General features: G+C 42.6%; 1 protein-coding gene and 1 long non-coding RNA gene across 4 annotated transcripts; one reads left to right on the plus strand and one right to left on the minus strand.

Moving 5' to 3' along the window:
- Positions 1–3,783: 3,783 nt before the first annotated feature.
- Positions 3,784–11,049, minus strand: LOC311294085. Of its 3 annotated transcripts, none has more exons than XR_014628013.1 (5): positions 10,986–11,049; positions 5,725–5,821; positions 5,425–5,622; positions 5,208–5,319; positions 3,784–4,573 (listed from the first exon to the last, which is right to left on the minus strand). It is a non-coding gene; the product is annotated as an uncharacterized lncRNA (long non-coding RNA). The 3 variants fall into 3 exon arrangements; XR_014628014.1 differs by lacking the exon at positions 10,986–11,049 and adding an exon at positions 6,542–6,761; XR_014628015.1 differs by lacking the exon at positions 10,986–11,049 and having other exon boundaries at positions 5,725–6,761.
- LOC311294183 (uncharacterized protein) lies at positions 7,081–10,172 on the plus strand. Its single transcript, XM_084414901.1, has 2 exons — positions 7,081–7,173; positions 8,232–10,172. Exons 1-2 carry the CDS (start codon positions 7,138–7,140, stop codon positions 10,056–10,058), a joined length of 1,863 nt encoding a protein of 620 aa, XP_084271027.1. The 5' UTR covers positions 7,081–7,137; the 3' UTR covers positions 10,059–10,172.
- Positions 11,050–23,433: the final 12,384 nt, after the last annotated feature.

Raw genomic sequence — 23,433 nt, forward strand, 5'->3', positions numbered from 1 at the left:
TCAACACCATAAGACACGGTTATTCGCTCCAATTTGCTCGTCGCCCTCCGCGCTTTCTAGCGCAGACGGAAACGAAAGTGAGTTTGGAAACAGCACATCTGCTTCAAGCAGAGATAACAAAGCTGCTGCGAAAAGGGGCCATAGAACAGGTGCATCCTTCTCTGAGCGAGTCAGGCTTTTACAGCCGTTACTTCCTCGTTCCCAAGAAGGACGGAGCATTAAGACCTATTTTAGATCTGAGACATCTGAACAAAGCCCTCATGAGACGGCCGTTCAGGATGATTACAACCAGACAGATCCTCGCGCAAATTCGCCCAGGAGACTGGTTTATCTCTCTCGATCTGAAGGACGCTTATTTCCAGATCCAGATAACTCCCCGTCACAGGCCATTTTTGAGATTCGCCTTCGACGGTCGAGCTTATCAATACACAGTCCTGCCGTTCGGCCTGTCTTTAGCACCCCGTACATTTACGAAATGCATGGACACGGCTCTCGCTCCCCTGAGGAGTCAGGGAATGCGAATTCTGAACTACTTGGACGATTGGCTCGTTCTAGCGCAGTCAGAGACAGAACTTGTGTCTCACAGAACAGCGCTACTCGACCACCTGGAGGTTTTGGGTCTAGCGGTCAACTGGACAAAGAGCTCGCTCTCGCCCCGGCAGTCGATTTCCTTTCTCGGAATAGAACTGGACTCGGTGGCGATGACGGCCAGATTGACGGAGCAGCGCGCGCGCCGCATCCAGCGCCTCGCTGCATCCTTCAAAGAAGGCAACCGGGTTCCCCTGAAGGCATTTCAGCGCATTCTGGGGCATATGGCCTCAGCTGCAGCAGTGCTTCAGTTGGGTTTACTGCGCATGCGCCCGCTTCAACGCTGGCTGAGAACGCGCGTATCCCATCGAGCCTGGGCGACCGGCGGCTCGCTAATCAGAGTGACTCAGGTCTGTGTCTCAGCCCTGCAGCCCTGGCTAGCAGCCGAATGGTATCACACGGGAGTGAATATGGGAGTGGTCTCACACCGGAAAGTTGTCTCTACAGATGCGTCCAACCTAGGTTGGGGAGCGCTCTTCGAAGGCAGACCGGTCTTTGGCCACTGGTCAGACCAGGAGAATCTCCTACACATAAACTGTCTAGAGATGCTCGCGGTCGAGAAAGCGCTCATGCACTTCCTCCCTTTCCTCCGTGGTCACCATGTTCTAGTCCGCACGGACAACACTTCAGTAGTGGCCTATGTGAACCGCCAGGGCGGTGTCAGATCAAAGCAACTCTGCGCCCTGACGGAACGCCTCCTCGTATGGGCTCAGCACTCTCTGCGCTCTCTGAGAGCATCGCATGTGCCTGGCCATCTGAACGAGGGCCCCGACAGACTGTCCAGGGACAACGTTCCCCCTGGGGAGTGGTCTCTACACCCTCAAACAGTCCAGTCGCTGTGGCGCCGCTTTGGCAGAGCGAAAGTCGACCTCTTTGCGTCAATAGACAACGCACACTGCCCAGCGTTCTTTTCAAAGAGCGAGGACGCGCTGGCCCAGTCTTGGCCCAGCGGCCCGCTATATGCGTTTCCGCCAGTCTCTCTGCTGCCTCAGGTCATCGAGAGAGTCAGGAAAGCGCGCCACACAGTGCTCCTCATAGCCCCGTTCTGGGAGAACCAAGCTTGGTTCCCGGAACTCATACAATTGGCAGACTCAGCCCCCTGGCCGATTCCGGTGCGGAGAGACCTTCTCTCTCAAGCCCGCGGCTCGATCTGGCATCCCCACCCAGAGCACTGGTCTCTGCATGCGTGGAGCCTCAACAACTACATGCTGATCTACCAGAAGGGGTGATGAACACGATCATACAATCTAGAGCCCCCTCCACGAGGCGGCTCTACACGTCTAAATGGTCTGTGTTTAACAAATGGTGCACTACCAAAGGGCTCAATCCACAGACATGTGGGGTCTCACAAGTATTGTGTTTCCTTCAAGAGCTACTGGACGCGGGCAGGTCCCCCTCCACGCTCAAAGTCTATGTCGCGGCCATTTCAGCGCTCTCTGTGTCAGAGCCGGGCCGCGCATTAGGAAGGAACGAGTTGGTCATCCGCTTCCTTAGAGGAGCGAGGAGGATGAACCCCCCGCGACCCCCTTCGGTTCCTATGTGGGATCTTTCACTGGTCTTAGACGCACTGAAAGCACATCCCTTTGAACCCTTAGAAACTGTGGATATGAAATACCTCACGCTCAAAACCGTTTTTCTGATAGCACTGTCTTCAGTAAAACGTGTGGGAGACCTTCACGCGTTATCCACTAACGCTGCGTGCCTCGAGTTCGGACCTAATGACTCTAAAGTTATTCTCAGACCGAGGCATGGGTACGTCCCAAAAATTTTGGGCACTCCCTTCAGAGCGCAGGTCATTTCCCTTTCAGCCCTGCCGATTACTGGCTGCGAGGCAGATAGTCACCTCCTCTGCCCAGTTAGGGCGCTGAGAAGCTATATTTCGCGCTCCGCCGCCTTCAGGCGTTCAGAGCAGCTTTTTGTTTCGTTTGGTGGGCGCACCAAGGGTCTCGCCGCCTCGAAGCACACTCTGTCCAGATGGATAGTCGATGCTATCGCAGCTGCTTACGCATCTAAAAACCTGCAGTGCCCCTTGGGCATTCGGGCACACTCCACCAGAGGCATGGCCTCATCGTGGGCGTGGTCCAGTGGGATTCCCATTCATGACATTTGTGCAGCGGCGGGCTGGGCCTCCCCCTCCACATTTGTTAGGTTTTACAACCTGGATGTTCCCGCTTTGCAGGCCAAAGTGCTATCAGTCTAAGTCTCGCGTAAGCCAGCCCACTGTCTGTGCGCGGGCTACGCTGCTGATTTAGCTCTACTGGTTGAGCTACACTGTATGGAAGTGTTAGTTGGACCGGCTGTGCCGCTCCCTGCCCCATATTATGTGCTTGTGTACTGTGGTATCTGGCCGCCCAGCTCCGTTTCGCGTTCCCTGGGCTTCCCACGGGATTCATTCAGGATGCTGGGCGCGCGCACGGCGTTGACAAAGGTGTTCCCGCAGCGTAAGCTAGCTTACGCAATACGAGAGAACCTCTCGTAAGAGAACGTACTCGGTTACTAACGTAACCTCTGTTCTCTCTAGAGAGGGAACGAGTATTGCGTAACCCGCCGTGCTCTCGCCACGAGCTCATTTTCGCTTCATGCGACAGAAACCAGCGAAGCAGCCTCTGTTCCTTGCTTATATACTCTAAGCCACACCCCTAATGACGGGCTGTGACGCACTAAGCGCGCCAAGCGCGCTCATTGGACGTGACGTCACGCGCAAGGCTCAGCCATAGGCTGCTGCAGTTGCCGCAGAGCAGCCAATGGGCACGCGACTCGCTTGCCCTAGGTCTGCAGGCTGCCGCACTGCGTTGACAAAGTTTAAAAAATTAGGATAATTTTTGGCTTCAGTATCTCGTGAAAGGAGACTTTCCCGCAGCGTAAGCTAGCTTACGCAATACTCGTTCCCTCTCTAGAGAGAACAGAGGTTACGTTAGTAACCGAGTACGTTTCTTGCAAATTATCCAGCATCCCAGCTAGCAAAAATTGTGCGGGCCGAAAGCGGCTCGATTAAGGCTAAAACAATCGGCCGATCCTCGGCATGAATCTAGGTCCGATTGCTCTGCGAGCGCTCGGTTTTAACGCGGCCCGATTAAGGCTAAAGACACTCGGCCAAGCGCTCGGTTTTAACGCGGCCCGATTAAGGCTAAAGACACTCGGCCAAGCGCTCGGTTTTAACGCGGCCCGATTGCGGAACCCCGAGTGAGAGGACATAAGCTCGCCTCCAATCCCGTTCCTTATTTGGGCTTATTTTAACTTTGATTTCCATTCATATCAGGTTAATACTAAAATTGCTTAGCAGCCGTTATTTATGCAAGATAAACAGAAAGTAAAACAGCACAAGGAAGACAGGTTTCATGTTTAATGCATTTTTTATTAGACCACACTACAAAAATAGGATAAACACACTTTTTAATAACAGATTTGAATAGAATAGAAATAATATCACAGCATTAATGTAGAATCAAGGAGTTCAAATACAACTTTCCATTATCAACATTTTTTACTTTGAAACATTTAATTCTGGCCCACTGTGTTTAGTTGTCTATGCACACACACTTTTTAATAACAGATTTGATTTGAATTGAAAAGAATAGAATATAAATAATATCACAGCATTAATGTAGAATCAAGGAGTTCAAATACCATTTTCCAATATCAACATTTTTAACTTTGAAACATTTAATTCTGTCCCACTGCGTTTGAGTTGTCTACGCACACACTTTTTAATAACAGATTTGAATTGAAACAAATAGAATAGAATAGAATAGAAATATCACAGCATTAATGTAGAATCAAGGAGTTCAAATACCATTTTCTAATATCAAAATTTTTAACTTTGAAACATTTCATTCTGGCCCACCGCGTTTTTGAGTTGTCTGCCTGTTCGCCCTCTGGCTTCGGCCAGCATCCCTATCAGAGGCTAGCCACAGCCACCTGGTGATGAGCAGCTCTGTTTCCTCTTCTGTAGAATCTTTGGTCAGGGCATTGCGGCGGACTGCATCTGAGAAAAACACAAGATAGAAGAGGGCAGCATGACCACTGATGTTACTCAGCAACCACCAAAACTTCATTTGGATGCAGGGCTCTACACTTACATTTCTTTTTAATTTAAAAAGTTTAGGAGCACAGTCAAAAATTTAGGAGCACCTTCTGATCAATGACAAATTAACCTACCCATTAAAAGGCGTTACCTTACCCATTTTTTTTTTTTAAGCGCATATTCTTAACTAAATCACAGCCTTTGTGATTTCATGATAGCACTATGCTATATTATGATTTTAAATGGTTTTAAATAGATCGCGTAGCCTTAGAAAACGGTGTAATAATAATAATGTTATTCATGGATTCTCGTCTGTGGAATGCGCCACTTCCGGTATTTTGCCGGTTACTCAACACGGGTAAATTGCAATTGAGTTTTTTTTTAAATCAAGTACTCGACTTTAATCGAGGAATCGTTACAGCCCTAGTTTCAATGGAGGGTGCACCCATAGAACCTGATCAGGTCAGTCGCACTGGTGCTCCTAAATACTTTGTCACTGTCACACCCAGTAAAAAAAAAGTCACACTGTAGAGCCCTGGGATGTCACCACAGTGCAGTTATCCAGAACTGACACTCACCCAGAACTGACACTCACCCAGAACCACACTTTTAATGAGTCTCGCCAGTGAAGTGTTCATTGCTCTTTTCAGGACCCAGCCCACAGTGTCTTTAAGAGTCATGCCTCCGACCATTCCAAGGAGAACAGTCTGAAACAAAGACATGTAACTCGTTAGTTATTTAAGGAATATAGCATGAGTGAGAGTGGGCACTGTCTTTTAGGAATGATCTGATTAATGCATAATTTAACTCACCAAATTCTTCTTCTCCTCTGGATTCTTTAATGTCTCCTCCAAACATTGTAGCTCCTAAATAGTTGAAAGTGGGAGGCCAAAATGTGTTGGGTCTGGCGTGAAGTCTGGAACTGCTGGAGATTTGTAGGAGCTGCATCAGGATGAGCAACTGCTGCTCTCTGATAGAATCAAGCTGGATAAGGATCTCCTTAGCAATTGCTGTAAGACACAAGAAAAAGCAGGCATAACAGATTAGTAGCAAAACATTGTACGTAGATATGTCAGAGTAAACCGAGAGAGATCACTTTGTAGAATTCCTACCTGTAGACACAGCCTCCTGAGAAGACTTGGTGTTGAGACTCCATGGTCTTCCATGGTGTTGTTTTCCATGGTTGTGTTGACATTTCTGCCTTTATAACTGAGGGGATTATAATCAGAGGAAGGTTAAGTTTAAAATAAAAATGTTGAATGTAATATATTTTTCTCCTGGTCCTTATTTTAAATAGGTCATAAAAAATATCAATATTATCGATATGACCGATATGAAACGCTTACATCATGATACAGTTTTCAGCCATATCGCCCAGCCCTAGGGTAGCTAATAAACTTTTCAAACCTGTCTGTACAGACCGCATTTAGCCAAAGGTAATGTTGATGTTAGCTATAAAGTGCGATTTCAGTTTGCGCCATAAAAGTACAACTAGAGGCCAATTCACACCGCAGACAAACGCCAGCAAACACCAACAAAAAAAGTCACCAACAAAAGTTGGCCGTTGTATTCAGAATGTTATGAAAAATAAGTGTCATGTTCACACTGCCCCAACAGACAGACACCGACAAACTCAAGCACCCACGGAAAAACGAGATATTCATTCATTTTAACCAATACAAGTAAAAGATTGCAGCTTTCAGACACAACTTTCTTCTCGTTTTATATTGTTAAATGTCGAGAGTGCATCTGTTACAGGCCCCTGTGCAAAAGGCCATTAAATGCACTTCACGACGTCATGTCACAGCATTCACAAAATGGCGGACGGTCTGCACATAGATCTTCACAACCCAGAACATTAATACACAAAATATTTGCAGCATGAACGAATGACAGGACTCGTGTGCATATTAAGTTGTTGTATCATACCTGTAAAAACAGGAGCGAACGTGTCAGCGTAATCATAATCCCCAGCAACTGTGAGGTCGCCGGCGCAGCTGCTCCTCTAACGTTATAAGAGTCCTCAGTTCATTTTCATAATAAGAGTCCCGATCTCACTCAGCAACAGACATGACCCAGCTTTCAGCAGACCAAAGTCCCACATCATTCCTCTATTTACATAAGTAAAATAAATATTTTCTTACAGGATCAAAATGTGCACATACTTTAGGACAAAACGTGTTTGTTTCTTCCACAGATCAAAGACTGTGCTCGTAAATATCATTCACGTAAATTGCATTCAATAAAAATGGTGTCTAGCCTAGCGACTAGGGTAAACGTACCTATTAAGCTCAAGTACCCATTAAGCACACTACCATCTTGGAGCTCAGATTATAAAAAGAAACAGCAATGTATTATCCTATTTGATGTATTAACCAATTGGTGTGTTTGTTACTACATACCTCCTGTAATTTTAAACCAATCAGACCATTGTACACTGAGATATGAGTATCCATGTGTTCACACTGTCTGGCGGCCATTTTGAAAGCTGTCTGAAAACTTTCACCAGAAGAGGAGCCCCTCAAATGTGCATTTTTTATATGTTTAAGCCTCTATTTTGGGTAAGTACATCTTCTTATTGCAAAATTAAGAGATTAATGTTTAGACTTTTGCATATTATAACCTGGAACCTGGATGTGGGAAATAATTACAGTTAGATCTAAAAGAATGTTTTAGCAACATAGCCCAGATGCTACGAACATAGCTAGCTTACTAGCTGTATAAGATTGTGTGCTACACTAATAAATTACTTTACAGGCATTAATGGCTTGTACTTTTAAATACATAATATTATAATTTTACATTTTATTGATAGTCTGTGGTTTTAAACTGCTGTAATTTTTAAAGAATTCATATTATTGTTAGGTGAGCTTAAAGGGTGCACTACTATGACAATCACACAGCTTCAGTGTGATATCAATTAGAAAAAGCATAATTTCATAGATATTGTCAATAAAAGTTATTCATATTAAAATTGGTATAAACTTAATACATTACCTAGATTATTAATTTAGCTAAATATTTTCCTTTAAATTCAATTTAATATTTATTAATTAAAAATTGGTTTTGCTCCAATTAAGCACAGTGTGTGCTCCCTTTAAGCTCATCCACATTAAACGTCTATGTAAATACTTCATAATCAGAATTTAAATATTAACTGATGGTTGTCACTATGTTAATCTTCAAAAAAATGATTAATAAACTTATTTTCACAGTCTTAAGATGACAAAAGCTAGACGAAACTATAGTGTATGCCCAAAGATGAAAGAGGCATGTCACCTATACAAAGAAGGAGCCATCAGAAACCTGTCGTATCTGTCCAAAAAGTTTGGAGTAGACAGGAAAGCTCTGACCCAGAGAGTTAAGGAGCAGATCAGTGTTGGTGCACATCAAGGGCAGTGTGTATATCTGAGTGCAGAGACAGAAAAGGAAATCTCAGGTTGTCTTCAGGTAGGCTTGTTCAAAGTTAGGCTAGACAAACAGAACTGTTAAACAAGAGAGGTCTATGATAGGAGTCAGTTTATAGAATAGGCACTGATCAGTGATGAAGATGTTTGAATATATTTGTGGGTGAATATTAATTAATTTATTTATTAATTTTAATTTCTTCTTTGTGTAGATCCTTTCCCAATGGGGTTGGGGATTTACCAGATCTGATCTTTTAGATCTGGTACAAGAGTATGTGCAGGTGAATGATCTGGATACACCTTTTACACTTGGGAGGCCTGGTCGCAAGTGGTTCCAGAGATTTATGAGAGACCATCCCGAGTTGACGGTCAGAAAATCTGAGCAGTTTTCTGAGTCAAGGGCCAAGGCAATGAATAACACTGCAGTTTTTGACCACTGGTTTAATGAAGTTCTCAGAAAAACAATGGATCACTCACAGCTGCATGATAAACCACAGAACATATACAATGTGGATGAAACTGGCTTCATGACCGATCCTGCCTCAGAGAGGGTCCTTGCACCAAAAGGTTCAAAAAATGTCTACCAAAACACAGGAGGATGTGGTAAAGAGCAGATAACTGTGTGTATTACAGGCAATGCAGCAGGTCAAAGTTTGCCACCCTTTACAGTCTACAAGGCAAAACACCTCTACAGCTCTTGGTGTGTTGGTGGAGTAGAAGCTGCCAGGTATGCTGTGTCCCATCATGGATGGATGGAGAGACCATTGTTTGAAGATTACTTCAAAAACCTTTTCTTGTCAGAATCTGCAAAGTTTTCAGTCCCAAACTTCCCAAGGATTCTCATTTTCGATGGCCATGCCTCACACATCTCCCTCAAGTTGGCTCAAATGGCAGAGGAAAACAATGTAAAACTCCTGCGACTTCCATCTCAACTCACTCACATTCTACAGCCTTTGGATAAGGCGGTATTTAGAGAGGTTAAAAGGCAGTGGAGAAAGAAATTGATGTGTCACGCACGGGTGTCCAGGGACAAGATCAGGAGAGAAGATTTCCCTACAAAGATCAGAGAGGTATTGGAGACATCTCTAAAACCCCAAAACTTAAGAAGTGGGTTTGAAGCCACTGGGATTTTTCCATTGAACCCAAATCGGGTAAAAAGCCAAATAGCAGAGGCCTATACACCATATGGAGAGGCAATCACTGATTCTTCAGAGAGTGTTCCTACACAGCACCAACCACCAGAGCCCACTACTGATCAGAGTTCCAACAAAAGTCTGCAGACTAACAAAAGTGTATCTCCGCTCCCAACATTGCCAGTGACCTGTGTGGATTCCATGTCCCAAATTGTTCTGAGTGTGGAAACAATCCCTGGTTCAAACATTCTCAGCATAAAAAACATCCATGTTACCAGTCCACCAGAAGAGATAACTCCTGTAGCACAGGCATGCACTTCGGAGGGCACCACCTCTGCTTCTAGCATTAAGGATTTTTTCTTGAAGCACATTACACCAAACAAAAAAGAAAGCACAAAAAAACAGAGAATAAATACACTAAAGTATGGCGAATCTTTAACATCTCCAGAAGCCCTGACCAGGCTAGCTGAGAAGGAAAAGAAGAAAAAAACACAAAATTCCAAAGATGGAAAAAAGGAAACAAAGAAAGCACAATCAAAGAAAAAACAGACAGCACAGAATAAGAAAACAGAGGCAGGCACAGAAAAAGCTCAAGCCTCAACTGATCCATCCTTAACAATACAAACAGATGTATACTACGCAGTCATGTTCACCTCACCTCCAGCCTATTATATAGGAAGACCCATTAATGTGTCCAGACCCCCTGATGGAGAACACTATGTGATGAAATTTCTGAGCAGAGGTCCTGCTAACACATATGCCCTGCCAGTGCTAGACAAAATTGAGGATGTTGAGAAAAAATTCATTCTGTGTGAGGCACAACTAGAGGGTGCAGGACCCTTCTACTTGAAGAACCACCAAGAGATAGACGATCTCTACAAAAAGCAACTAAGAGAATATAAATAAGTTGACATCCATTTAATAAGAGGCTTCATAATGTGGCTAGTTTCTGTGTTCATCCCCATGAATTAAATGTTTTATTTGGTTTGTTTTGTTATTTGACTTTTCAATATGTGTTTCTTAGCTGAACGTGGACTGTCTAGATGTTGCAATGAGTTTGAATGACACGTCACTATGAATAGGATAGGCTACCTGATCAAATTGAATGCCTTGTTGCTTGATTTTAGTGTTCTGTTTTTTTTGTGATTGACTCTGTACCTTAAAACAGTACCTCTGTACCTTTTTTCAATTATTCCTTAAAAAGGTTGTTTAAAATAAACAAGAATTTTTAATAAAACTTGTTGTGAGCTTATTGGGAACAGGGGTGTGCTTAAAGGGTACAAAACGTACCCATTAAGCACAGCCAGACTTTTTATATTTAATGATGTACATCTTAATTGAAATACTTCTGTCATTTAAAATAAAATGAAATATTATAGTGTGAGAGATTAATATTTTATTTTAAAATAACTTCTTGTACTAAAACCAATATCTTGTGCACTAAAAATGTCTCAATGTAGATTTTGGTGAGCTTAATAGGTACGTTTACCCTAATTCTTTGCCAACTAGCAGAACGAAAATATGATCTGCTAGCGCAAAAACAGCGCAGCTAACGTTAGTCAACATTAGCTTCGTTCGCGCCATAAAAGTAGCATATTACCCCCATTTGCACTGCTTTACTCAGACAAAAATTTGATATTGTTGTCCTAATCTTTCTTTTCGTTTCATCTAGGGAAGCACTGTCAAATGAACATGAACAAAGTTTAAACGGATCGATAATAATCAACATTTAATCAGCAACAGTTCGAAATATGTAGGTCGACGTAACTCGATTGAAACTATGCTCGGCATGAAATGTTGATGCTTTTTAAGGAAATTGAACACAAGACTTACCTCAAGTTCACTGTAATGACGCAGGATCGAAAAGGGATGATTTTAAGTCAGGCGTTGAGTTTTATCCATAGGTTTTATCTCACCGAAAGTGAGACACGTCATGCGTGCTGACGCTTGCTGTTGAAATCGGCTTCATACTGGTAAACGCATCTGAGCCGAGCGCCCAGAGTTTAACCGTCACTGCTGGTAAACATTTGAAATAGCAAGTAAAATGAATTTGAGACTCAGTGTTGCTAACAAGACGTTGTGCATGTAGGCTACCCATCCCATCAACCCAAGTAAACACAGGATAGCTAACGTTACATCTTAAAAATTATGTTGGCCGGTAGAAACATATTTTGGCCGGCATTTTGTTTCTGTTACCCACCATTGGTAAACGAGCCAAAAGTTAACAAAGTTGTATGTATAGATGCCTGCCTGCAGGTGGCAAAGTGACTTGGCCTTATTGCGGTTGCCACTACTCAGCCGATGCGCGACTGACTGCAATCACAGTGACTGTGTGAGTGATGTCAAGCGCCCATGCATGTTTAAAATACACGTAAAGAATCTTCATGACAACTAAATATTTTTGCTATGGTTATAAATATTAAAGAATGCTCTGTGCAAAATGACACTCGACGAGTATAACAAATACAGTCAGGAGTTTACGTCAATTTTAAAATAATTTTTATGTTAATTATTGCTACATTAAAACCATCCTTTATTTAACCTAAGCCGAGACATTTCCAGAAGTGGTCCAGATCATACAGAAGCTAGAGCCGAGTTACCAGTTACGGTGAACATGAATCGGCCCAGTGCTTTACAGCCGTAACAAAAATGCATGTGCCAGAGCGAGCTGCGGGCCACAATCGGCCCGGTTAACACACGCCGATGCCGAGTCTAAGCCGCAGGCGCCGCGGGGCAGCCGAGCTCGGGCCGATTATACATGCTATCTGGGATACAGTCAACTAAGCACAACAATAAATATACAGAACATAACACTTAAATTTACAGGCAGCACATTACTCACATAAAGGATCTCATCGTTCTAAAGGCCCTTTCACACTGGATGCGTAACGAAAAAGCGAAACGAAAAAGCGAATAGTTCGTGTGCGAATAGTTCGCATCAAAACCATTCACATCAGCCGCGACGCGAATTTGCGACGTCTGTGACGTTCAGAGCTTCAACATTCCAAAACTTTCGCGCCGACAACTGAGAATACATAGACACTTCATCATCATCATCCAGTGAAGACGAGCTTTTCATTTTCTTTAAAAGACAGAAAATAAGGTTTTGGGTGCAACCAATCTTAAGAACAGAGTCTGAAGGGGAGTATGCTTATGTGCAGTTTTTTGCGTCTTCACACAGTGCGTTTTGTAATGTCACTACACATTACATGTAACACACGAAGCGAGCGAGTGTGTGTGTTCGCGAGTGAGTGAGCGAGTGTGTGCGCGCGAGTGAGTGTATGTGTGTGTGTAACAAGTTAAAATCATTCGACTAGAAACTGTAGATATCACACAAAGAATGTATAGTATACTAAAAGCAGCATAGTCTCACTACATTTTGTTACATGTTCAAAGTAAACACGGTCTCTGTCTCTATCTTTGACGTAATAGTGTTAGCTTTCTATCCCAAATGTAGTTTAGCATGCTAGCCTACACAGCACAGGACTATACAACGACTAAAACTATCACACAACACACTCACAGTCGTGATAACCGTGTTGGTTGGCAATGCTACGCCACACGTTGCCTTTCAAATCGTTGTCCTTGTAGTATATGATTGGCTGAAGCCTATTCTGTCGCCGCAAAAGTAAAAAAAAATCGACATCGAAGCGAATAAAATAAAAGTCGTTTTTTCGCCGCAGCACATTCGCGTTCGGTGTGGAAGCACTCATTACACAAACAGCTGATCGAAAAATAAAACCATCGCGCGAATTATTCGTGCGTCAAAATCGCGTCCAGTGTGAAAGGGCCTTTATGCAACACAATAGCTAAAAACATGTGACCTGTTTAAGTATACATCAAGCATAGCGTTAGTTCTGGCAGGTCACGTTAGTCAAGCTCGCATCAGCTGATCCACATCTACCTATAGGAATACGACACCTATCACCGTATACATATATAAGCTCCTTCAGTATTATCAGCAGCTATCGCGTTTCTCAGGAGCAAATTAAATGGCGAAATTCGTCAGGCAAACAACATCATCTCACAAGGAATCGTGCAATCGGGAATTTAGCAAGAGGAATTCATTCCCCACAAGGATTTCACCTCAGATTCATCTTAAACTTGAACACGAGATTTGTCGCATTGATCATAAGTTTCCTGATTTGGAAGTTACCTCAGTCTGCATTGCTGCTGGCATCGCTGCATTATTGTCACAGGACTCGACGTGATTCATTCTCCATTCATCTCTGGAAGTTTTCACAAAGCTAAGCTAAGTTCCTTTTTAATGCTCATTGTTAAAATCTATCAGGGTTTTGGCAACATGCTTGTTGCTAATGCTATACGTGTGGCTTGGGCTATTCTAACTTAGTCGTTTTCATTAAAATTGCTCTTGCTAGGCTTATGCAATCATATTGGCCATGTGCGTTAATGTGTTGTCATTGGCAACTGATCGCGTTGCACACGCTGTGCTTTTAGCGCTATGCAGCGCAGATTCAAGCAGCTGTTTGATATGAATTAACAATTCATGGTGCAAACGGAAATATTCTGCTGTGGCACAGCTTTAAAAGACATATAGTAAACAGTCACAATTCAGTTGAGTCACTTTGGACACGCTTGGTCTATCTAATTCTTGGAAACACGTCGTTCTTAAAGCTACAGTGTATTGTATTTTGTAGTGCTTTCATTTTAATATATTTTTTACAGTCTATGATTTTAATGCATTGTTTCTTTTAAGGGCTTGCATCTTTATAGGCTGAAATTCAACATGATGGTATATTTAAGCTGTGTATATAAAAAAAAAAACTATTGAAACTGCTTGTTCTAAGGCTAGTGGCTATTAAAAAATGCTTTCTTTAAGACGTTAGTTGCTATTGAAACAGTTATTTTATTTTTTAAGGTTATTTAGCTCAGTCGTTTTTTTGGAACATGGCTGTGTTTTAGTCTTATACCTGGTGTCATTGTCACATGCTATGCTAAATTTTTCAGGCATCAGTAATATGCTGTCATTTCAGCAGCAGCATTGCTATCAGTACTGTATAGTGGTTGCTAGATCAATGTTATCGAATATGTGTTTGTTACTTCGGCTTGTGCATGCTGTCCTCAGCAACATGCTATAGTAATCAAGCGTTGTTTGTGCTGGTTGCATTGGAAAAATGCCTACTTTATTCTATCTGATTATTGCAACATAATGTGTTAAAGTTACCACATGCTTGTGGCTAAATCTATCTAGATATCAGTAACATACTTGTGCTTAATTCACAGTACATTCACCGCAGAGGTCTGGTATTCAACACTAACAACACTGTAGCTTGATGGTCCTGTGAAGGAGTGTGGAATCATGGGAGTCGTCATCGTCACCTCCACAGCCGAAGGAATCCGTAGGACGGGAGCAGTAATCATGTTCATTAATGATGAAGCACACTGTATGTCATTGCTTAGCTGCGCAGTGCACACTGCATCTGACTCAGAGCTAGAGGGTTATGCTTCTCCGACCGGACTACACTAGTTTTATACTAGTCCTATGGTTATACAAACATGCTAGTTGTATTAGTTTTCTTGTCGCTAGTCGGAGCTATTGCTGTAGGGTGCATGCTTCCCCTGCCAAACTACACTAGTTTTAGCAATAGTTCTGTGATTTACACACTATGATTGTTGTATTAGTTTGTTGCCGCTAGTCGGAGCTATTGCTGTAGGGTTTATGCTTCCCCTGCCAAACTACACTAGTTTTAGCAATAGTTCTGTGATTTACACACTATGATTGTTGTATTAGTTTGTTGCCGCTAGTCGGAGCTATTGCTGTAGGGTGTATGCTTCCCCTGCCAAACTACACTAGTTTTAGCAATATTTCCGCGATTTATACAACATGCTTGTATTAGATTTTGCTGCCGCTAGGGGTGTAAGCTTCCCCCAATAGATCCCATACAATTGTTAAATTGGCTACAGCAACACGCTTGTTGCCATGTGTCCTTGGCTTGCTCCAGCTTGGTGTGATGCTTCCCCAATTAGATTGGATATATAGTGCTCAACATATGACGCTAAAATCAGGATGTAACCATTCTATCAGCCTCAGTCATGGTGGGTGTAAAAATTATAATAACAAAATGTGTGTGTATATATAATTTTTTATAATTTTTCTCTTTTCTACAGAAGTAAACTACAACCAAGTATAACAAGGTTATGACGTCATTGACAGGTGGCAGTGTACGCAGTACACGTCAACAAATTACTTGTCTATAACTTTGTGAGTAAATGTATCCAAGCATCAGCATCACGCTTGTTACATTAAACCATCCAGCTAATTCTAATTCAGTATTGCTAATTCTGGGTGAACCAGAAGTTTCCACCAGGATTACTCCAGTATTGTGTACTTCAGTACTTATTTCCAATGAAAAAGATCATTGAAAATTAAATCTCCATCTCTCATCTCTAGCTCACAGAAACTGGAACTGGACCGCGGATATACAACAAGCAAGCAGCTGATTCATTTTGATATCTAACTTTAACTTCTTCATTTCAGGTGGTATGTCATTCATTGCAATATGCATGTTTACTGCTGAACATTTCAGGTATTAACAACATGCTTGTTGCTATGGCTTATGTGGGTATTGGCATCATACTCATTTAGGCCATCTAGGTAAGGGCAACATACTTGCTTAAGGCTTCTGGTATTGTTGGTAACATGCTGTTGCTCAAGCTTTTCAGGTATTGGCAACAGTATTGCCTTGGCTCACTCAGGTAACTACAAAGCATCCAGATTGCGCTGTCAGTTGGTTTTGGGGGATATTGGCATATGGTTTTGTTTTGGGGGATTATTGCTGCTCTCCCTAGGCTGCATGGATGCGCAGGGAGTTCTCGCCCAGAACGGAACCATTCCGCCAATCCAAACTGTATGCTAATTGTCAATCATATTTGACGGTAGTGGTCCTGACAGAAATCAAGCATAGCGTTAGTTCTGGCAGGTCACGTTAGTCAAGCTCGCATCAGCTGACCCTCAGCTGATCCACATCTACCTATAGGAATACGACACCTATCACCGTATACATATATAAGCTCCTTCAGTATTATCAGCAGCTATCGCGTTTCTCAGGAGCAAATTACCCTCCTCCATCCCCAGCTCCTCCTCTCGCCCAGTCAGGATTTGACATTCTGATTCCCCTTGAATCAGAATAATTATTGAATAATGTTGTACTTTAAATCTTGAATTAAATATATTTGCAAATTTTCATGTTGGTTCTGTTCTGTTTACCCCAAGGGGGATTATTGCTGCTCTCCCTGCTCTTATCCATGCTAGGCTGCATGGATGCGCAGGGAGTTCTCGCCCAGAACGGAACCATTCCGCCAATCCAAACTGTATGCTAATTGTCAATCATATTTGACGGTAGTGGTCCTGACAGAAATGTACATTAGACATAAATGGGTTAATGATAAATGCCTTAAAACTAAAATGAAATAAAAATAAAAGTTGTTTTTACCATCATTTTAATTAGAAATCTACTATATATTTTAATTTCAAATCATATGATGTTAGTAGTCAAACATGTCTTATGCGGTAACAGTGATGCACATTAAATTATGATGTAATTTTTTAATTATCATATTCAACAGTTATGGATCTCAACTACTTAAGAGAATGGCATCGACTGAGAGATGGAGTTTTTTGGGCAGATGCCGTGATGACCAACTTCCCGGCGGCAAAAGAGTTTGACTTGAGAAATGCAATTGGGGAGCATTTCAAACAGGGAGAGCAGGGGGTGGGGTGTATAGAAATAAAACCAATTAATAATTGATTCACTGTTGAGAGTTAAGAGAATAAATGACCCAAACTTTACAGTTATGTAAGTTATACCTAGCTATATATGTTTAAAAAATAAAAAATTTAAAATATTTTATTTTGTCATTCTTTATATTTTCATTATCTTAAAGCTGCAGTCCGCAGGTTTTCCTCTTTGTCGCCATCTCTGTTCGAAATCTGCAATTGCAGTTATTCGCAGAATTATCAACTTTACGTGCGTTGTGCCTCGGCATGGCACAGCGCGGATGAATCCAATGTTTTGAGGAGAATGTACGGCTGTCAATCACCGCGCTGGTGGTGTGGATACTGTCATTCGCAATCACAGATTCTACTTTTTGGAAGTATGAGCAACATAAGAACAAGTAAGTAACATCCACTTTTGTTCTGACCAACTAAGGAAAAAAAAGCATTGCAGTAAATCGCGGCGATTAAATCTAACGATCGCTTATCATATCACATCAAACCGTGCAAATTATACTTTGTTCTCAAATTGTTAATGTTAAAAACATCAGCATTGCGTGACTACATTTAATGCCCTTCTGATATAGTCCTTGTTTTCTCTTTGTTGTCTCTTTTTTTTTTTTCTCCCAAGTCTGAAATCTTTTGCGTTTTACTACAGGTGAATCTCCAGTTGTCACTCCACCACCAACATCCTCACACTCAATATAGCCTACGAGCCGAGACACCTTCTTAAGGTGTACAGTAATGACACAAAGACATGCTCGAATTTCCCGCGGAAATCCACCAGTGCCACTGGAATTAAAAACATTATAACAAGCTTACCATTTTGAATCGAGCTACAGCAAGCAGATAGTTTTGAACACTGGCTGGTTATGTACTTGCTCAAAAAATTATTTTGGATAATTTTTAACCCAAAAAAGCTACGGACTGCAGCTTTAAGTTAATTTCCAATATTTTTTTATTATAATCTTTATATATTTTTTATTGTATTTATATTTTATTTTCATAATTGTAATTGTATAATTAATAAGTGTCATAATTGTATGTTTTTTCATTTTTTATTATCTTAAGTTGTTCATTTTTATATTGTTCTTAATAAAAGTTTTTATTTTTTATTTTTATTTTTTTTGGGATGGATTGTCATGTATGTGTGTTATATTTGAGTAAACAGAATCCTTAAAGGAGAACTCCAGTCAATTTTAACATTGAGCTCATTTTTTTGTACATTTGGAGTGCTGTCAATACAGAGAACAACGACAAAAATCGGTGTTGCCTACACCGAGTTATTCTATTTTTAAAATTTGCACCCTGTTGACTTCAATGGGGCAAGTAGTAAACCTGCTTTTAGCCTCTTAACATCCTTGATGTGTCATTGCAAGTGCACAGAAAATGTGAGTGATTCCTTCTGAGTGAACACGTGTGAATCTGACTGCAGTAGATGTGAAAGATATGTATAAAAATGATGTTTTTTAAGCCAGCGCAAATACCTGTGTTTACATCCTGTTTTCGGTTGAAGTCCAAAGTAGTCGATTGCCGAGTTCACGCGCATAGGTTTAGTTGCTATGATCACGCGCGTGAACTCGGCAATCGACTACTTTGGACTTCAACCGAAAACAGGATGTAAACACAGGTATTTGCGCTGGCTTAAAAAACATCATTTTTGACACATCAATGACACATCAAGGATGTCAAGAGGCTAAAAGCAGGTTTACTACTTGCCCCATTGAAGTCAACAGGGTGCAAATTTTAAAAATAGAATAACTCGGTGTAGGCAACCCCGATTTTTGTTGTTGTTCTCTGTATTGACAGCACTCCAAATGTACAAAAAAATGAGCTCAATGGTAAAATTGACCGGAGTTCTCCTTTAAGATGTATTTTGTTGTCTATTATATGTAGTAATTCATTTGCTGTCTATTTGATGATTAGTCTATTTTTGGGCTACGTTTAGACGTCTATTCAATTTTCAGCCCAAATTTAGCCTAGACTAATATTCACTGTCTATAAAGCCCCTTTCACACAGCGCTTTGAACCCGGGAAATTGCCGGCAAATTGCCAGAACGCCTTCTGTGTGAACGCAAACATGACCCGGGATTGATGCCGGGATCGATGCCGGGTTGGGGACCTAGTAACATTGCCGTGTTAAGTTCCGGAACGCGCGCTGTGTGAACAAAAGCCGTAATAATGCCGTGTCGTAGTGATGACGCTGAAGCCGGGATCGTTCGCCAGCTGTGAAACGGTACATAATGCGCAAGTTTATGATCGAATCAGAGAAAAAAATGCACAAGCGTGGAAATCGCAGCTCATAAGCAAACTGAAGACGCTGCTGAGACATTACATGTCACGTCGATGTCACGTGTCTTTACAGGATTTTTACGGGTTGTGTGTGAACGCACTCTCTGATTCCGGCAAATCACTGGCAGTGTGAATGAACCAAAATCAAATGAACCCGGGTCAAATCCCGGCTCACTTTATCCGTGTATTTTCCGGAATCTCTGTGTGAAAGGGGCTTTAGACGTATATATGTAGTCGTTCAGTAGCGGTCTAATTGACGTCTAGTCTATTCTTGGGCTACGTTTAGACATCTATTAAATTTTCACTGACTGCCCAAAATTAGCCTTGTTGTAGCCTAGACATCAGGGCTGTGTTTGGACAGCTATTAGACGTCTTAAATGCAAAATTGCTTGCTGGGAAATAATCAAATGAGTCCACAACTCATGTGTTATGGGTTGTGTTGTAAGTCTTCTGAAGCCATATAATATCTTTTTTTTTTTTTGTCTAAAAAGACTAAACTTGAAGTTATAATTCAGAGTTCCCTTTCAAAAGCTACAATCGATGCTGCGCTGACCAGCTGTGAATATTGTGTGTAATACGTCAATAGAATTGGCCCGGAGGTAATATAGCCTCGGTCGATGACGTCACCGGCACGCACCCGCGACACAAGGCTATAAATAGATGAGCCACAGGTGCATCGTCAGGTATTTTGTCTTCAGAGGCCATTCTGTGTATGTGTGCGTCAGAAGCATCTCTTCTCTATCTGCAACAGATCTTGCTAAGAGTTAGTTTTCAACTGGCAGTGTGCAGAATTTTCTCTTTTTCTCTCTTCAAACTAGTGAAAAGAGTAAAATCATGAGTCAAAAATAGTAAGTGCTGTGTCCCTCCATGTTCTCGTCCTATGTCAGAACTGGATACACACATTACTGCCTTGTTTGTTTGGGGAAAGATCGTGCTGCCCTTGCGTTTGAGCATGGTTATTGCGGGCACAGTTAATGTTCACAGTTAAAGTGCTTTGCGTTCGCTTTGCTTATCTCAAAGGGATAGCACCCGCAATGCGATTGTGGGGGTCGCGTGCCGACCTGGCTGAGGAGCGAGAGACGGGTGCGTCCTTTTCGCTTGCTCTCTCTCCAGATCGCTGACTTTTGCCTGACTACCGAAGCGTGCCACGGCGCTTCTTCGGCTCGGGCAGAGGACACAGAATCTCGTGAGTTCGCCGCCTTCAAGCGTTCCTCCCGTGATGATAAAAGGAGAACTGCTCGGGGCGATCGTGCGTGCGTGGCCTGTCATGGAATAAATGAAAGAAGCAAGATGCAAGTAAACTCTTTATTGTGATATTAATGACGTGAAAGTCCAGAGAACAGGCTAGCGGCGCAGGGACCCCGATGGCCAGATGAACCCGTGATGAAGGTGCAACGGTGCGATGAAGTGAGTCCAGAGACCAGGACCAGGACTGGCGGATTAATGCGAGCAAAGAAAACGGGCTTAATTTTGGACACATGAAAAAACGGGATGAATTCTCCTGTACACTGGAGGGAGATTGAGGCGGACTGTCACCGGACTAATGATTTTAGTGACAGAGAACGGGCCAATGAATTTAGGTGCAAGCTTATTCGAAACGGAGCGGAGAGGAATGTCCTTGGTAGAAAGCCACACTTTGGAACCGACAACGTATACGGGAGGCCTACGCCGGTGGCGATCGGCTTTGGCCTTGGTGATAAAATCTAGAGCGATATGGGACCAGGGTCTCGAAGGCACCGGCAGCGGTTGAAGTAACCCATCTGGAGGTCGATTAGAAGTCTTAGCCGTGGCACAAACTGAGCAAGCCAATACAAAACTGTGAACGTCACGAGCCATGAGAGGCCACCAGAATCGTTGCTTGACTAAAAATTTAGTACGATTAACTCCTGGTTGGCAAGCCACATTGGAACAATGTCCCCACTGAATAACGCTGGACCGTAAATCCTCAGGCACAAATAAACGATTCGGTGGACAACGGACCGGAGGCGTTACCCCTTCTAAGGCCTTCTTGACCTTCGATTCGATCTCCCATGAGAGTGATGAGATGAATAGAGTCTCTGGTAAAATGCACTCGGGAGTAGACGGGCGTTCGGAACGGTCAAAAATACGCGATAAAGAGTCGGGTTTGATGTTTTTGGAACCCGGGCGGTACGAGAGAGTAAAATCAAAACGACCGAAAAAAAGAGCCCACCGAGCCTGCCTGGAGTTTAGTCTTTTAGCAGTCCGAATGTATTCCAAGTTCTTGTGATCGGTCCAGATGATAAAAGGTACCCACGACCCTTCTAACCAGTGGCGCCACTCCTCCAATGCTAACTTGACCGCCAATAACTCTCTGTTGCCAATGTCATAATTATGATCGGCAGGGGATAAACGATGGGACAAAAACGCGCAAGGATGCATCTTATCGTCTGAAGGAGCACGCTGGGATAACACTGCACCTACCCCCACCTCTGACGCATCGACCTCCACCACGAACTGATGTGATGGATCAGGGGTTATCAGGATGGGGGCTGAAACGAAGCAACCCTTCAGTTCTACCAGAAAGACTCGGGAGACTAAATACTGTGACAATTAACTATTTATTAGCAACCCAGCAAGCAATAAAGTTCTTTGGCGTAGGCCCCGTCCGTAGCTCGTAATCTGAGGGTCCGGACTCTGCATATCCTGCCTGAAGATCAAGGCAGGGGCGCAGCCGACCCCCGTGAGGTATGGAAGGGACCATCCTGGTGGTGGTGGTGAGGAGGATGAGGGAAGGATTCAATTTGGAGGAGGTGGGGAGGATGGTGGTGAATTGAAGCGTCAGCATCTGCGAACTCAAACATGAGTAAGTACCAATCTTATATACCACAAGTGTTGGAATGTGATTGGATAGATAAAAAGTAGAGTGACGTAACAATTAAGTCTTCCTGGCAGAACTTAATGCTAGAGCTTTCATTTCTGACCACCTGAACGTCGTTCTGGGGGAGGTCAAGGCGGTCAGAGGCGCAGTTGGCTGAAATCAGAGGTGTGGACTCGAGTCATGTGACTTGGACTCGAGTCAGACTCGAGTCATGAATTTGATGACTTCAGACTCGACTCGACAAAATGTACAAAGACTTGCAACTCGACTTGGACTTTAACATCAATGACTCGTGACTTCACTTGGACTTGCGCCTTTTGACTCGAGAAGACTTGCTACTTCCCATGAAAACTGGGGGAAAAAATGTCCACATGGCCGCGCCGCTCTCAGTTTATCTGCATCTGTGAAAAAAATGTGCACCACCTGTATGCATGCAGAGAGCGCGCGCGCTGCCTGCACGACATCCAATCACTGTAGTCCCACGTTGTTTTGATTCGACAGCATCTAACGCCCGTTTCACATTCACACATACTCCGTTTGCAGTGCGTATGCGCCAGTGGGTGCGTATTTTTTTCCGTACCCATGTTAACAGGTTAGAGCTTTAACACTGCACGCGGTTGCAGTCCGTCGATCCGTTCCAGGTGCGGTGCGTATACAGCAGTGCCGCGATCGTTTCCGCACCGAGTCTATTTCTGCTGTGCTGCACATGCTGAATTAAAGTGACAACGCATGTTTCGTGGTCAACATGAACACAGATTGACCTAAAAATTGAGTAATTTCACCATAAATGTGATTAATTAAATAAAATGTAGTAATCTCACCATAAATGTATTTAATTAAATACTATTTTCACTTTAAGACCAGGGCAAAGCAAGGAAAACTACAATTTACCTCAACAAGGCGACATAATGAACAAATCTCGTCTCATTCGTGGAGGTGGAAAAACATGTTCCTTGTGACATGCAAGATTTATTGTATTAATTTAAATATAAAATAAAAGACATGAGAGTCGGCTGTTTTTTTTATATAAGTAGCCTACATGGTTAAATATTTGACCACTTGCTTTAGGAACTTAATATAAGTAGAAGTAATGCATTGAATAATAGGCCTACGTTGTTTAAATTGTGTTTAAACGTGCATACGTCTATTAAAGAGTGTATATGTGTACAAAGAGAATCGCAATGCTGAGACGTAAGACCGGGGTAGCCTAAATCAAGGGAAAATACATATTTCAACAAGGCAATTGCATAACACTCGTCTCATTCGTGGAGGTGGAAAAACAAGTTCTTTGTGACATGCGAGATTTATTGTATAAAGATTTAAATTATGCAAAAGAAAGAGTATGAGTCTGCTGTTTTTGTCAATTTTAAGTTAATTTAAAATGTAGGCTATGTGATTTTAATATAAGTACATGG

Source organism: Rutilus rutilus, assembly GCF_951802725.1.
Source record: "Rutilus rutilus genome assembly, chromosome: 7".
In the NCBI taxonomy this organism is placed as follows: domain Eukaryota; kingdom Metazoa; phylum Chordata; class Actinopteri; order Cypriniformes; family Leuciscidae; genus Rutilus; species Rutilus rutilus.